Source organism: Carassius carassius, chromosome 11 (assembly GCF_963082965.1).
Source record: "Carassius carassius chromosome 11, fCarCar2.1, whole genome shotgun sequence".
NCBI classification, from domain to species: Eukaryota; Metazoa; Chordata; class Actinopteri; order Cypriniformes; family Cyprinidae; genus Carassius; species Carassius carassius.
In genome coordinates, this window is record NC_081765.1 from 14,372,976 (window position 1) to 14,390,667 (window position 17,692).

Sequence of the window (17,692 nt, forward strand, 5' to 3'; positions counted from 1 at the left end):
TGCGCTGGCGGCTAAGAATATGGTACCTTTACTTGATGAAGCTTTAACAAATGTCATCAAAGTGGTGAACCACATAAAACGGAGTGCAAAAAGTAGCCGTTGCTTTTCACATCTGTGTAAAGACCTGGGCTCTGAGCACATGCAGGTGCTGTATCACTCAGAAGTCCGCTGGCTGTCGAGGGGCAAGGTGTTGTCACGCTTTTATGAACTTAAAACAAAAATCGCCACATTCCTCTCAGAGACTAACTCCCCATATGCAGAACTGTTTGACAACGAAATGTGGCTCGTACGAGTTGCATATCTTGCTGATATTTTTGAGCACCTCAACACATTAAATGTATCGATGCAAGGGAGAGGACACAATATATTTGAACAGTCAGACAAAATTGCTGCGTTCAAGAAAAAGATCTCACTGTGGCTAAATCATTTATCCAAAGACAGACTGGACATGTTTCCCAAATCTTGCTATGAAGCACAGCAGCTGGACAGTGCGGCCAAAAATAACTTGAAACAAACTTTAAGGGCGCATCTCACTAAACTTCAAGCTCGGTTTAACGACTACTTCCCAGAGAAACAAACAACCATGGACTGGATACGCGACCCCTTCGGTATCAATGTGGAAAACATCACGTTGCCAAGCAACAGAGAGCATCAGCTGGTGGACCTGTCATGTGACCTGACGCTGAAAAAGAGTTTGGTGAGGTAAGCCTTTCCCACTTCTGGTGCAGCGATGTGATGACTGAGTATCCATCCCTCGCCACTTTAGCAGTCAAAACGATCTTACCATTCAGCACAACCTATTTATGTGAAAGTGGCTACTCTACCTTGGTCCAGCTCAAGTCAAAGCAGAAAAACAGGTTGGACCCTGAGCATGATCTGAGAGTAGCTCTGTCTACTGTCACCCCAGACTTTGAAACTCTTATCAAGAGTAAAGGACATCCCCAATTGTCTCATTAACTTCCACAAATGACCTGGTTAGGTGAAAACTTTATTTTGAGTGATTTTGACATAGATTTTATTCATTTTTGTACATGCAGTTGTCATGGTCCTCCTTAGTTTCTTATTAATTTGCTCTGAATAGAGTAAAAATATCTTGTTTTGTGGCCTTATTTATTTAATTAACTTTTGTACATGCGGTTGTCAGGGTCCAGTTACTTATTAAGCTCTGAAATGCACGTTGTACGGGATAATATATGTATGTATGTAGGTTTATGTTTTTAAAAAGATGATATATGAGTGTTTTCAACAGTTATTTTTGAATAAATACATTTTGTTGGTTGAATTCTAAAAAAGTGGGTCGTGACTTAATGACCATGGGAAAATGTGGGTCCCAGGGTGGGACCAGTTAAGAACCCCTGACATAAGGGGATTCACAGACAGCGCATTCTCTTTTGTCTTGCCGCGCTTGAAATGTTTAAAAGCATTTAAATGAATAAGAGCGTGATCATATTATGTAAAGCTAGCCAACGGATGGCAGAAAATACGGATGCTGCGTTAATTGCGTTAAATATTTTGACACGTTAAACCAGACAAAAATTAATTGCATGCGTTAACGCGTTAACGTTGACAGCACTAATATATATATATATATATATATATATATATATATATATATATATATATGTATATGTATATATAGTAACGGGGTGAAGAATCACACGACAGCGAGGAATACCATAAAGGCCCCAGAGGGTTTTTTTTTTTTGGTTACAAACTCGTAAAATGGAAGTGCAGGAGTGCTTGTTGGCTGGTTCGCTGGTAGTGGCGGTGTCCCAAGTGCGTCATGACAAGGTTGCCAGGTGTTCCTCGTGTGTTTCCAGGGCGATGCTGACACTGGTGCCATCTGGCTTCTGAACTAAGATGATGGGGCTGGACCTCGGGTTCCGGGATGGTTCAATTACCACTAACCTCAGCATCTCCTTGAATTCCTCCTTGATGGTGTGTCGCCGAGCCTCCGGGACATAATAGGGCCACTGCCTTATGATGAGCCCTGGTGGTGTTGGGATATCGGGTTGCACGACGTTGGTCTGCCCAGGGAGGGGGGAGAACACATCAGAGAACTGACCGACCAGGCACTGCAGCTCTGTCTTCTGGGTGGCCGACAGTTGGGGCTCCATTTCAACAACCGCGGGAGAGGAGGTTGCGAGGGCGGAGAGTTGGGTCCAGGACCCAGTCTATTTTTTAAGCAGGTTGTCGTGATACAGTTGACTTTCGCATCTTCTTCCGGGTCATCTCCCGCATCAGACGGACATGCTCGATCGAAGACCGGTGGTTGCTGCTTGTGGCAGTGGCAACCGGTGGCAGTTGTTTGGTCCCAATCGCATCTGTCCTCAGCCACCACATGTCTCAGCATTTGTTTGAGGGTCTGGTTAAATCGTTCAACCAAGCCGTCCGTCTAGACGGTGATCCGTAGTTGTTTCACCTTTAGGAGCCGGCAGAGATTTGCCATCAGCCGGGAGGGTGAAGGGAGTTCCCTAGTTGGTTAGAATCTTAGCTGGGTTGCTGACTCGGCTGCAGAGGAGGAACAGCTCTTGGGCGATGGCCTTGGCAGTGGCTTTCCGCAGGGGAACGGCCTCAGGATACCAGGTGGCATAATCGACAATGATGGGCAGAGGAATCAGCGGACTGGGGGGACGTATCTTCCGCGTGGAAGGGCGGGGATGTTCGGTGGGCATGGGCTTATCCTGAGGTGTGGGAGCCGCCGGCCTGCCAACTGGTCGCGAGGTGCCCTCCGGCATGCGTAGCTCCTAGAACACACTCTGGGGAAATGGCGGTGCTCGCTCCCCGGCCTCCCGTCGCTGGGCTTTTACAAGCTCGCCGAGAGCCGTGGGGTTCCACATCCCTGCAGCTTGATGGTGAGTGCGGGGAAGGGCGCACAGGAGCTGGTCGATGGCCACATGCTCTGCCACCTGGCTAGCAGTGGGATCCCCGGCCAGCAGCCAATGAGCAGAGAGGGTTCTGCAGCTTGGGCCCTGCTGGCGATCACAGGGTGTATTCCCAGTTGAAGAACATTTGCGTTGCTGCGATTGGCGACAATCCCACCCAAGACAGGATTTCACGCTTCAGTTCTTCATAGCTCTTGCTGAACTCGGGTGGGAGGGAGAAATAGATGCACTGCGCTTCGCCAGATAGGAGTGGGGTAAGCAGCCGTGCCCAATCCTGGCATTCCCAGCCCTCTCGTGTGGCGACGTTCTCAAACATTTGCAGAAACATCTCCGCATCATAGTGGACTGTCATTTTTGCCAACAGCTGCGCGTGGAGGATGGCGAGCTTGCATTCCATCTCCCCCTGATGGCTAGCGAGGTGCTCAACAATTTGTTGCTAGCAGATGCTGACTTCGGTAAGGTGCCTGAGAAGTTCTTCCATGCTGAGGGGAGAAGCGTCTGCCTGCAGAGAGGGAGAGTGAGAAAAAAAATTCAATTTTTTTTGCAGGTAAAGTTGGTTGTCGGTGATTCTTCACGCTTCTGCCTGCATTCTCCACCAGTGTAACGAGGTGAGTAATCACATGACAGCGAGAAATGCAATAAATGGCCCCGGAGGGTGGTTTTATTGGTTACAAACTCATGAAATGGAATTGCAAGAGTGCTTGTTGGCTGGTTCGCTGGTAGTGGCAGTGGCAGTGTCCCAAGTGCGGCGTGTCCGTGCGTGGGGTGCTGATCGGTCACGGGCTTTCTGCAAGGAACAACCAAGAGATAACATTAGCGTCCAGTCTTCTGGAGTGATCACTCTCTTGTGTGTACTGCTTGATTACTGACGGCCATGACTGATCAGCCCGTGACGAGGTTCCCAGGTGCTCCTTGTGTGTTCCCAGGGGCGATGCTGAGGACACGCGTCACGATATATATCCACATACATGTGAATATTTCTTAAATATATACATATATATATATATATATTTAATTAAACGATTTGACAGCCCTAATTGCAATATTTGTGAAACAGGTTGTACATTACCGTTCAGAAGTTTGGGGTCAGTAAGAATGCAAGAAAGCAAAAAAAACGTACAAGCCCCAAACTTTTGAATGGTATTGTACATCAACAGTTTTTTGTTTTTTGTTTTTTTCACTCAAAGTCATCATACGGCCTTGAAGACTTGGAATTAAGTGCACAAGTCACAAAGTCCACTTTTATTGTGCTTTTATGTTCCTCTATGGAGCTTGACAGCCACTATGAACTCTTGCTGAATGGAAGGTAAGATAGATTCTCCCTTTGTGTTCCTGTGAGAAAATATCAGAAAACAGGTTTGGAATGACATGAGACTGTGTAAATAATTACAAGATTTTCATTTTTGGGTGAATCATCCCTTTAATCCTAAACACAGCATGGCAGACTTAAAATGTGTGGTTTAAATTTAGCAGTCCTTGTCTCGGACAGTTTAATAGCACATTCAACATTTTCCCTATTCTCACCCTCCATTTCAACAGACATTATCAATAAACTAGCTCTCGTCTGAAAGAAAACAATATAAATGATATAAAACATTGTTTGATTGTGACAAAATGAACACAATCCAGATGGCAAGCTTTCACATGAGCGTTTAGAGCAAGAGCAAAGGCTTTCGGGTTGCACGCAGTGCTGTAAATAACAGAGGAAGGTGATCTTATCTGAGTATGGAATCATTTCAGGCAAATATAAGCTGTGAGTGGTAATCTCTTCTGCCTGAGAAAAACCCAAACCCAGTGTATTAGTCTCTGATGTTTTGACATGTAATTTTCTATTCCTAAATTACAATCTTCACTAATTGATCGGAAGCTGTGACGGGTCCTTTAAGCCATTAATTAGGTGTGACACCACTTTTATCTGGCCATCAATAGGGAAATGGCAATAATTACCTCTGTTGTTTCCTGTTGGAAGGGGGCTGCTTTCCACAGAACCAGCCGACCACTGTGCGGCACTGTCACCCTCCCTGCACCAAACCCTTCTCCCACTGCAAGCAGGTAAACATACTGAACCATATCTGTATTCACATTAAACCAGTGTTAAATAACAACTCAAAATAATAATAATAAAAAAATCTTATATCCTGTAGTTTGTATTTATTAGCTTTCTATTTGTGAAATCTACATGCAAAAAATAAAATGTAGATTTCGTCTTAAAGGAATATTACGGGTATATAAGTTTAATCGACAGCATTTGTGGCATAATGTTCATAACCACAAAAATAATTTCCCTTGTGGAGGTTACAGTAAGACACTTGCAATGGAAGTGAATTGGGCCCATTTTCGAAGCAGAAATGTGTAGCTTTTTATTTTACAGAAGCATTTATGTTAAACATCTGTGTATTATTTGAGCTGTAAAGTTGTTCTCATCATTTTTGCAGTCGTTTTAGTGTTTTTATTATTACATTGTCATGGCAATTTGTAAAATTGGATATAACACGGTGAAAAAAAGATGAATAAGGTTTTTCACACTAAAATCATATCCCATATTGCTTGACTTGTGGCTATATAGTATTGAAACAGAATTTTAACATTTACAGAATTGGCCCTGTATACAATGCCTCTTTTTTTACTTGCTTATGAAAAGGAGGGACAAACTGAAATGAGTTTTTGTGCTAATCAACGTTATGCCACAAGTACTTTTGTTTGATCTCAAGTTGCATTAAAAGTTAAAGTATTTCTTTAACCACAGCAGTGTCTGAGTGTGGCCCTCACAGCGATCTGTGTCTCCTTCAGAGCGGCGTGTGTGGCTGTGAGAAGGGCTACACTGAAGTGATGACCACACATGGATTCCTGGATTATTGCACCAAGACCCCAGGAGCTGACAATAAGAAGGCAGATGTGAAGACCAGTTCGGGAAGATTAAAGCCAGGCACCACTCAGATCCAGGACCTCTTCGGGGAGTGGTCCCTGCAGCCACTCGGCCCAGGTATTTGAAATGCAGATGAAGACCAGGCTGATGTGAACCATGCAGCGGAGTTTAGCTTTGAGTTATAGCGGAATCGCTGGACGTCTTTATGAGACTCCAGATACAGGCTGACATAGAACTCTGTTTAATGCCTCAGTGTTTATGCCCTATTGGAGCTATGAGAAAAGCTGCAGAGGACAGAGTCTCATAACAGAGTGATTTGTATTGCCCATAACTTGACAGACAGAGTTACTTTATTGCTGGCTGGAGGCCATTTCTGATTAGAAGTGAATTTTGCGGCCTGTGGTAAAACTGTGTGTCGTCAGGTTACCAGTAGGTGTTTTAGCCTCCAGATGGAGGGAAAAAAATTCAGAGAATTACCCGTTCTGTTATTTGCAAAACAAACTATGACTTCTCTACTGTACAAGTATATTATATTATATTATTATTTTCTAAAAGTATACATCATCTTTTGAGTTGAATTCTTACATTGAATCAGTCAATCAGAATATTAAGACATTTTGGTTGTTAGCAAGCAAATTAAATCAGTATCAACAAAATTCGTTTTTGCAATGCAGAGGAAACACAGAAGCTACATCTGAAGCGGCATTTAGATTTTATTGCACAGTTTAATGCAGCTCAGAGGGACATGAATGCAATAAACTTGCAGTTTAGCAAGTCACTGTTAATAAGTGAGTCATTGCAATTAAACAGAAATATTTAAATGGGTGATTCAATCATGAACCAAATACTGTCATGTTGCTCAGAGACACAAAACAGTGCTGTGGCTTTGTTTGAAAGGATTTTTATTGGCGAAATACAGCGAAACAGGTAATGTGTTCTCTTAATATTAACTTCTTGTTTATTGAATGGTTGTATAAAATCAATATCTCAGTTGTAATCGTGCTGATAACTGTACAGTATTGTTGATCAAGTAAATGCAGCCCTGATGAGCAAGAAACGTATTTCATTGCATGTATGTAACTTACATACATTGCAGTATGTAACTGTAAAATATAATATAGAAGTATATGAGACCATAAAGGTTTTGCAATGTGAGGATCTGTTACATGGGTGGTGGAGGATGAACTCAAATGCAGACCGAATGCTCTCACAAGGATTTAATGGAAACAAAAACAGAAAACAAAACCCACGAGGGGGCAAAACAAGGGCTAGACAGACGAAGGATGACTAAACTAGACTAACACTGCACTTAACTAGACTATGACTAAAACACGATCAAACAATTACTTAGACAAGACTTGACAAAATCACAACTGGTAGCAACAGTAGACAATCTTAAACAATGAACCGGGACAGAGAAATACACGAGGTTATAAAGGGAGGCTACCAATGAACACAACAGGTGGAACAGGTAAATCAATAACGAAAAAACTAGGGTAACAAGGGGGGCGGGGCAAGGAAACGAGACAACGCAAACACATGGCCCAAACAAATGGCCATGTGCTTGCACATAAAACATGGGCCTGTCATGTTCCTGCCTCAAGATTAGAGAAAAATCAGGACATGAATGCAGAATCATGACAGGATCATTACAAAATTATAGGCCAGAGTTTTATAAGTCAGAGCTCAGTTTTATAAAATAGAATGTTTTCACTCCAATTCTTCTATGCACTAGTGGGCTTCTTTTCTAAATTGAAATTGTTATAAAGTGTTAGAAAACTTAGCAGGATCTTCTTTTGCTGAGAGTAGTTTTTGCATCATCCATTCTGTGAGTCTCAAAGGATCCAGGAGAAGCTCTCTGTGCAGCTCATCAGACTGCTGTCTTTTGTCTTTTATCTGAGAAATATGTTCTGAGACCTTGTCGTATCGGTTATACAAGCATCTTAATGGTTCTATGACACACAGCTCATTCTTTGCTCTGAATTCAGAATGGAAGATGGTGAAAGAGTTTCTACAGGTACATTGTCACCAGCGTGAATGTGCCATCTGTTACTGCTGTAACAGGCCCCTGTGCACAAACCACAAGCAATAAAAATGATGCTCCTGTATATTTCAGTGGAGATCACACTACTGTTTTCTGATCATACAGATGGAAGAATAAAGCTCTGGGTCTTCGGGTTAACAGCTGGAGGATTCATTCTCATATTATTCATAATTGCTGTGGCCTTTCTGTTTTGGTATGTATGCTATCAAATTTTAACACACTCACCACTGAAAGGAAAGACAGTACATGTTTGAAAACAGTCAGTATTTTTTTGTGATTTTGGTTGATGAGAGAAATTGCACCTCACTGACTATTTGTTGACTTGTAGCCTCTAGTCTGACATATAATAACATGTTGCTGCCATCTAGTGGTACAGTGTAAAAATACAATAGAGGGCAGTAGTATTTATATCTTGAATTTCATTAATCTCTCTTTTTCCCCTTCTCCTCTTATGCCAGCAAGCCATCCAAACAGAGTAAAAGTGCATCTCCACCACAGAAGCCCCTGACTCTGGCATATGATGGGGATGTGGACATGTGATGAAGCTCTCTGTGACTGTACATTCAAAGCACAAGCTGGACTACGTGCAACATTTTTGGATTTTTGGAAAAAGAAAAAAAGACACAGACATCAAAGAACATTTTGGTCTTGAAGTCTGAAGCGTACACAAAACGTGTGCATGACTGCAAGGACAAAGGTTTTGGATCAGTGGTCGTCGTCATCGTGAAAATCGTGACATTTAAAGAGGGTACGAGACACAGCTGACATTCCATGGACCAGGTGGAGGACTTCGAAATTTTCTTGCCGTGATTTTTCTTACATCAAAAAAAAACAAAAAACAACAACAACGAAAAAAAGACATCACAAGTTGTTCTGAATCTATTGTATCAGTCGCATTAAAAGCCTAGTTCACCCAAAAATGAAAAGTGTGTTATCCTTTACTCACCCTCAAACCTGTATGACTAGATCATGACTCTTATTGAGTCCAATTTTTTTATAAATCACTCAGACCAGTTTTGTGGACTGAATCAGCTAGGTGACTCAAAATAACTTTGTTCATGTAAAGATTTTCAGTGAAAAATGACTTAAACTGCAGTCTGAGTGTCTCACAAAGTTATTGTATGATTAAGAAACTTGAAATATAATGCACAAATTGTATGTATAAATTGTACTTGTATTAATAATATGTTCGTTATGCTTTTATATTCTTTTAGATGCTTGAAATCTCCAGTCGCTGTTCATAATTGCATTGACAAAAACAACTAATACATTCTTAAGATTTATCCTTTTATGTTCCGCAGATGAAATAAAGTCATACAGGTTTGCCACATCTTGAGGTTTATTAAATGAAAGAATTTTCATTTTTACGTGAACTATCCTTTTAAGATGATCTGAAAGTGACTTTTTAGCAGAGAACGAGAAAAGACTGATGTGTTTTGCACTATATTAGTGCTTAGTCGTTCTTTATTTCCCTCTTGATTTATGTTCAAAATGATTTTCTAGGGTTTTTTTTTTTTCATTGTCATGCAAGGACTTTGCTGTAAATTGTTGATTTCGTGTAGAATGTCTCTGTGTGTGATCCGCACAGTAAACCAAAACACAGCTAATTTAGACACCGCGAGGGGTTAAGGAGATGATCTGCCCGTCTGCTGCTTCCACATGCCTCAGTTTATCCCTTAACCTCCATCTAGCAGCTGGAAAATTGATGAGGTCTGCTTCAACACCAGCAGATAATGAACTGTGTTCCTGTGATGCAGCTTTCTGCAATATCCTGCGGTTAGAGGAACTCATTTAGCACAGAGACAGTGGACAAATGCATTTGTGTAGAGTCTGCATGAGCATAACACCGGGAGAAGTGCTTCAACACTATGAATGTTCATCATTTTCACTAAAGTACAGGTACTGTTTCTGTATTTTAATAATATCCCTGCTAGTTTTTTTTTTGCTTTACTGACTGACTTCTTGCTTGCATATTTGTCTTGACTGTTTCAAGACCTAGAGTGTCAAGGTTCGTTTCACTCCTTGTACTGCCACATGACAAAACGTTTCCTGAATCTCAACCGTCCTCATTATAATAAGATAACTTGTGGTTTTTAAGCTACGCAAGACCTCTTGTTCATTGGGTCTTAATCTACTGAAAGAATGTATTCTGTATGTGTTACATACATGCACATATTTATTATTTTTATTATTTTATTCTTTTTGTCCCATCAGTATATCTGCTGCTGTCCATGTTGGCTAAATAGTCTACATCAAGAGCAGAACAGTTCTAGTTCCTCTGTTTGAGACCCATCCAGATGATCTGCTGCTCTTAGACTGAGTACATCAAAAGGCTTTGGTATATTTCTAAATTAGTCCATCGATGTGAGAAGCTAAAATGTGTATAGCTTATTTATTTATTTATTTTTCTCCAGGGGCTGCTGACAAACCCTGGAAAAAAGTGGCAATATTTTATATATATATATATATATATATATATATATTAAAGCCCAATTGTGTGTGCATGCTGGATTGATTTTTTCATACATTGATTATTCCAAAAGTGGCCTTGCATTTTTCTGGGAGTAGTAACAGAGTCAACAGTGTGTTTTGTTTGTTTGATTTCGTTGATTTTTATTGGTTGCCCCTTAGAACTGACTTGTTTACATGGCTTCTTCTTCTTCTTCTAATATGTTCAGTATGCTCTCAGCACTATATACAGTTGCCTGTAAAACACTGATCTTTAGTTTACATAGTACTTTCTGTTTTAAGTGTGTGTACTTGAAGAGTTGAACGAAAATGCTAATAAATTGTGATACTGTGGGAAATGGGGTTGCTCGTTATTCATATGGTAATCTGCATCAAAGATGGATGGTGGTTTCAGCTTCAAGTTCATAGCTGTCAAGACATTTGTCTTTGAAATCATATTATTAATTAAGAGCCCATTCAGAGGAGTAGTTCATCCAAAAATGAAAATTAGCTGAAAATGTACTCACCCCCAGGCCATCCGAGATGTAGATGAGTTTGTTTCTTCACTGGAACATATTTGGAGAAATTTAGCATTACATCACTCGCTCACCAATGGATCCCCTCCAGTGAATGGGTGCCGTCAGAATGACAAAAAAAAACAAAAAAAAAAACACTGTATTTATTACAAACACACAGCTTTGCACTTCACAAGATGGTAAACGATGGACATGAGTTCTTTGTAAATTATCATGACTCATGTGACTCATTCTGACGGCACCCATTCACTTTGAGTTTCCAGAGTTTCCACTGGTGAGCAAAATAAGTAATGCTAGATTTCTCCAGATCTGTTCAGATAAGGGCTCAGATTAACAAAGTCAAACTCATCTACATCTTGGGTGGCCTGAGGAAGAATACGTTTTCAGCAGATTTTCCTGTTTTGATGAACTACTCCTTTAATAGGTAAAACAATACTCATGTTCTTTTATAGAGGCTGCACTCATTCCATATTTCATTATTAATACCATCATAAACCAACAGATGGAGCAAGATGGAACCTAAAACAAAAGCTGGGAACGAGAGAGAGAAACAATAAACTGAGGAAACAAACAGTCCTGATTTTTGTGTGAATGTGAGAGAGTGAAGTATAAGTATCTGAAGTAAAGTGAATTGTGTTAAATGTTCTGTTGTCTGGCCTTTGTCACACAGCACTAAATCTCTTTAATGTGCAGCCCATCAGATCCTTCCACCTCAGGATGTTGAATCATTTAAATCTTTTGTTTAATCAGTTTTATTAATAAAGCCTGTCATTATGCTCAAGGATGAGATGAATCTAAGCAGACTTGTCAGTGCCACCTAGGGGACACGCGTCTGGGGGTGTGATTCTGTCAGGCTTAATTTTTCCATTAAGCCTTAATTCTGCAGAAGATTTCCCATGAATCTTTGTGGGTTCTCTCTTTTTAATCATGAATTTCTATTCACCAGGAGCAAATCTGTTTAACAAAGTTTGACATGATCAAACTGACTGAGGAGAGAAGTGAGAAAATTGCTTTATCTGTTTCTTGTAAAAGAGAAAATGGTAAGAGACAGAATAAAAGACGATCGCTGAATTTTTGCTTTTATATTTGGATCAAAACGATGAGGGCCAGACAAGTGCATAACATTTCCATCAGTGTTAAAGTACTTCTCAGGCATGAATTATTTAATATTGGCCTGTCTGTCATTATGTGGCCTAGTTTAATAACATGGACTGGATGTAAGTTGAGTGTTTTGTGTTATGTTTTAGCATTTAATTTAAGGGAAATCATAGCGTGAAATGAAATTTCACTGATGAACACATGAGGGAAGCAATGAGCAGAGCAATCCTTAAGTTATTATTTTCTGTTCCTGTTAAGTGACATTTTGATGACTTCGTGGCATGTGATACAGTCTATAGGAAATTATCAAATATATTTACTTTTATGTTTTTACTAATAAAACGAATATTTGTGTGGTGAACAGCCTAATACTAAAATATTTAGTCTTATTATATATTATGATATTATTGTTGTTATATTTCCCATCAATTAAAATTCTGAGATCATCTAAAAGGTCCTTGCCTTGTCTTGTGTAGCACTGCGTCTTTAAGGATGTGGGCGTGGCTCGTCTCTGTCTGGATGTGCAGAGGCCCTCTGTCCGACAGTTGAGTAAAAAAAAACGGAGAGGAGAGAAGGTAAGTGGCGGCACACTTCTGCGTTCTCCGTGTTATTATTAATGCGCTGATATATAGAGGCGGCGGCGCACATCCAGTGCCAGTCACCTACAGTCAGAAATAATGAAACAATTCTACAAATGGAAGCGAGTGAATGTGAACATGAATATAATCTCATCATGTTAATCTGAATGTAACGCAGAACATGGATGTTAAATTATATTGATGATGACTGTTAACTAGTGAATATAAGTCGTCATTCATAAATGCAACACGTTTTATAGAATAGCTTTTTTTATTCATGCCATCGAGTTAAGAAAATGTGCATGTTTTATTGCGAAATGTGTTGTAAGCATAATAATTTAGATTGAATTGCCATTGATTTCTTATTATTTCTTATTAGTTTGAATGTCTCCCTTTATTTAATAATTTCAGACCGTGTTTATGAAGATAGCAAAAAGATTGTGTCCACGGCCCCAACCTAACTCCTAAAATCCAAAGACAGTGATTGTGTCATTAAACTGTAATTCCATAGCCATATAGTAACTAAAAAACAGCTTGCTGCTCATCAGGCTGGTGACTGGTTAATAGAAAATGTACTTCTAGGCAAGTAACAACGTCTTACTTATGTACTTTCATCTTAAAGTGACAGATCACCCCTAAATGAATTAATCATGTTATTGTTCTAAATCACCAATTTCAGCAGGAGAAAACCATGGCAGCTCCATTCAGATCACTTGTGGAAGATTATCCAAGATACCTCAAATCATTTGAGCTTTTTCTGGAGCGCTCTTCGGAGCACCAGTGCATGCAGGACTTCATTCATAATACTCTACCACACATACTGGCAAGGTGCTTTATCATTCTTGATGAATGTCATATTTTAATCATTTAGCCTGTGTTAGATTTGTAATAATACAGAGTGTGACAGCAGATTTAACAATGACAAGATATTATAATATTATCTTGCCTTTACTATATTCTCTCACGCTCTCTCTCTCTCTGCAGCATTGGAGGGGGGAGGTCTGTTTTCAATGTTATGGGAGTAGGGAGTGGAGCAGGTATACTTTTCATAGCGACTGAATTATTAACATTCTGTTTATATCATCATTTCATGCACTATATCAGATTTTAATGCCTAACTGAGTTCTCACTTCTCCATATATATCTAATTTCCAGGTGAGATTGATCTAGAGATGCTTGCTCAGCTACACCTGAAACATCCACATGTCAAAGTCGACAATCAAGTGGTGGAACCAAGCAATGACATGCTGTACAAATATAAAGGTACCAATCATTGTATTTAAACTAAACATACGCTTTTAAATATTCTACCAATAAATGGCTATTTATGGTTTTTTTTCCTTTCTTTTTTTTCCGTTTAGCTCGGGTGTCAACAACTCCAGACCTTGATCATATTAACTTTGAGTGGAATAAGATGACGGCATCTGAATTTGAAAAACACTGGCAAGAGAAAAACCCTGGGAAAAGGATGGACTTCATTCACATGATACAGGTTTAATGTTGCGATGTAATGGAAGTGAATTGAATTATCAGAAAAAACATTATTGTAGGGCGGAGACTTGATTCTATTCATTGTTTTTTGATTGGATGGAGGCAGATCTTAATGCGAGTTTGCAGTCGATTGTAAGAAAGGGACGCAATAAGATCAAGAACATGCATTTAGAAAAAAAAGAGTCATTTTAATTTCATGTGACATTTTCATTCATCAAATTAAAATTTATATTATTCAATCGCTTAAAGTGATATAAGTGAGGTTTGTATATCAAATGCGTTTTGCTGTTTTTGTAGAATTTTAATATCAGTCTGTTTAACAGATGCTGTACTACGTCAAAGATCCAGAGGCCACTCTCTCATTTTTTCGGAGTCTTCTACACAAAGATGGGAAACTCTTAATCATTCTGGTGTCAGGTACAGTAAATGCTCCGAGTTCAAAACTTCACCAAAGTGTGTAAATTAAATAATGTACCATTCAAGTAACTGTACCTTCTGCTGAAGTGGACTTTGGTTCACAGGTTTAGCTCGGTTATACTCAGGTTCAGAGTAAATGGGGTATAAAAGGTGCAATCAAATCAGTCAAAAAAGTGTTTTAACTTTGTAGGACAGTACAGTGGGTTCAAAAAAAAACATTTTCTGTTCTGTTTAAGGAACAAATTACCTCAGTTCTGATTCTACATATTTTAGGTGAGAGTGGATGGGGACGATTATGGACAACCTTTAAAGAACAACTGTGTAATACTGAGATTACCCAGTGTGTTACTACAGGAGATATAAAGACCTTCCTAGACTCTAAGGGAATCCCCTACCAGAACTATGAGCTTCTGTCCCAGATGGACATCACTGAGTGCTTCACTGAGGGAGACCAAGTGGGAGAACTGCTGCTGGATTTCCTTACCGAGGTCATAGAGTTCAGTAAGAATGCTCCTGAAGACCTGAAGAAAAGAGTACTGGACTTACTGAGACATCCTGACTGCAGTAAAGAGGTGGATGGCAGGATCATATTCAACAATAACCTGGGAGTCTTAGTGGTTGAGCCGTAGCTCCAAGACTCCTTTATATCTCGCCTGTACAAGAATAAAGCCTACAGTGGTTCTTTTGACTCCAAAGCCCCTCATTGTCCACATTGCCAATAATATTAAAAGGCCCATGACTTTCCCAGGTTTTTATGATTTACTGATAAGGATTAAGAATAATGATTTTATTCATTAACATGGCATTTAGAAGTATATAAATATACATAAAATATACATAAATCATACTACCTCATATATTTTTTCCAAGACCATGGGAAGTCAGGAACCTTACTGTAGTTCTAAAATAATCAAATAAAACAGTTGCTTAGGTGGTGAACTGAACTAGGAAATCTATAGATTTATAGTTATTTTGTCTTATTTTAAATCATTTTTAAGTCATTTTGAGGCCCCTTTAGAGGGCACTGGCCTCTAAAAAAAACAGCTGTCAACAGAAAGAAGACGAAATTTGGCTTATATTAACAATATTGGAATGAATTTATTCAAGAGCTTTAAAGTGCCCCTATTATGCCACTTTAAAGGTTCCTAATATATTTACATACATGCAAGGTCAAAAAACTCAAAATATATGTTTAATATCACCTCATTTTGCCACAATTCTTAAACAATTTATTCGGAGCAGTTCTAAGATTCATTCTGTCCAAACCCCTCCTTTCTCTAAGCCTGCTCTGCTCTGATTGGTCAGATGGCCATGAATTACTGATGACTCGTTTCAGCTGTTAAGCGATGATTCTTTCTTTTGGGAGACAATAATTGTCTTTATATATCGTGCACTATAGGCTTTACAACTTTAAAGATAGTTTACAATCTTATACATAATGGCATAATAGGAACACTTTAAACTATTGTCTCCTCATTCAAGAATTGAATATTGTAACATGATGTCGTTCTGGCTAAACAACCTAGAAAAGGAAGACCATAGAGAGGAATGTAAAGTTTTAATGGTGTCAACATCACATAAAAGTGTTTTAACAAAGGCCTGTGTAAGTGACTTGTCATGAAAAAACTGTGTAGCAAAAACTCCAGTATGAGGATCTCGTACTTTGTGAAACGTGTCCAAGCAGCAAAGTATAACTTTTCTATATTGACTTATTAACTCACAGGGACACAGAGTTCATGGTTTTTCTACAACAGTGGTTATGATGAAAGAGATGAGATTGTATTTTTTGGTGACTAGTTGTGTTGTTGTGACCTTATACCTCATTTAGGTTTGGAGAGCTGTTTAATGCCTAACCAGACAGGACAAAGGTTGTATAGACATTTCAAGGTTAAAAAAATACATATACTTGAAACTACTACCAGTTTTATTTGATTAGTGTGTGTGTGGAGGGCTTGTAAAAATAGCACTGCCTTCCCTTTGTATTTCCTTATAGTATTATTGCAAAGTAACTTGAATATTGTCTTGTCCATCAACACTTCTGTATATCTGTCCCACATGACAATAAAACATCACATTAAATTGACATGATCAACTTAAAAGGAAGCATGAGTGTCTTTTGAGCCATATATTGTAGCAAACATCTATTAAAAACATCACTTCATTGAAGGTAATTTGAGTCTGTTAAAGGACATTCAGTGTTTGTGTTGTATGATGTAGCAGCTTGATGAAATTCAGCCATGCTGTAACACAAAATGAAAGACAAAGGTTAAGACAAGCCTTCTTGAAGACCTCAGAATCAGTGCAGCACTGAATCTGGAGAACATCGACGCAGAGGCCTTTGTTGACTGCAGAAAGACAGAATTAAACCAACTTGTCTGAGTTTATATTCCACACCACATCACAACTTTATCAGGACTCGGGCAGAGAATCCCTTTTTTTTTAAATAGGATTAAAGTATTTTAACGCAAATTGGTACATATTGGGTTGTTGGCTTACCATTCTGCGGACCACAAAGTTGAGTAAATTCAGTAGTTCTCTGGTAATACGCATTTCTAATTAAGAAAGTGTACTGCACTGCAGCATCCATTATTATGCAGTTTTGATCATTCCTGCAGTTTGCACTTCTCTGAACAGGACTGCAGCAGGAAAGCTCTTTGAATTTTAAGTGACAGTAACACATCTCGTCTCCACCTACTGGTAATTTAAGAAACAATGTTTTATAAAAAAATATATGTATAATTATAAAGTCCATTCTCCTACAGTGCAAATTATAATACGTGCAATATCCGACAATGCCTCATCAGTGGAACCAAAAATCTCAAGACAAACTTTAAGTTGGCTTGAGAAAAACAGACCAGAAAGTTTTAAAAGTTTTAAGTTTGATGGTTTTCAGTCTGAAATAGTTTGAAGTTGAAAGTTGTTTTAAAAGCTTAAAGGTTGAATGTTTTGAAGGCAATACAGTCTGTCAGCGATAGATGTTGCTATGCGATTGCAATACATGTGTGCATCAGAAAATATAGGCGTTTGATGGTTATAAACCAGTCTAAAATCAGCTAAATAACGCTAAAATGTTTAGTAATAAACCATTATCTGGCTGTACTAGTGCTGCAGAAACCACGTAATATTGTACAGTCTAATGTGAAGAAAGTATAAAGAAAACAGACTTATTTTAGAGCATGTAATGTTCGATGACCTGTTTATTTTTTCCTTTGTCTTTAGTCTGGAACGTTCTGCAGAGGGTTGTTTTCATATTGCTGCCGAATGTTGACAGTGATCAAGTCTTCACAGAAGTGCAGGGGTAATTCTGTCAGCAGGGGCTAAACACTCCA

At 39.1% G+C, this 17,692-nt stretch overlaps 2 protein-coding genes across 2 annotated transcripts in view; both read left to right on the forward strand.

Moving 5' to 3' along the window:
• LOC132152809 (thrombospondin type-1 domain-containing protein 7B-like) overlaps positions 1–8,391 on the forward strand; it is a 272,917-nt gene extending 264,526 nt beyond the window's left edge. Inside the window, exons 26-29 of the mRNA XM_059561707.1 lie at positions 4,855–4,937; positions 5,676–5,868; positions 7,901–7,988; positions 8,254–8,391. Of these exons, the coding sequence (XP_059417690.1) occupies positions 4,855–4,937; positions 5,676–5,868; positions 7,901–7,988; positions 8,254–8,335 (446 nt within the window). The 3' untranslated portion in view covers positions 8,336–8,391. The remainder of the gene's footprint in view (positions 1–4,854; positions 4,938–5,675; positions 5,869–7,900; positions 7,989–8,253) is intronic.
• A 3,996-nt stretch (positions 8,392–12,387) lies between these two features.
• On the forward strand, positions 12,388–15,179 carry hnmt (histamine N-methyltransferase). The gene is made up of 7 exons (XM_059561186.1): positions 12,388–12,452; positions 13,135–13,283; positions 13,440–13,492; positions 13,611–13,718; positions 13,817–13,947; positions 14,270–14,363; positions 14,637–15,179. The coding sequence occupies exons 2-7, from the start codon at positions 13,147–13,149 to the stop codon at positions 14,990–14,992; spliced, it is 879 nt and encodes a 292-aa protein (XP_059417169.1). The 5' UTR covers positions 12,388–12,452; positions 13,135–13,146; the 3' UTR covers positions 14,993–15,179.
• The last annotated feature ends 2,513 nt before the right edge of the window (positions 15,180–17,692 follow it).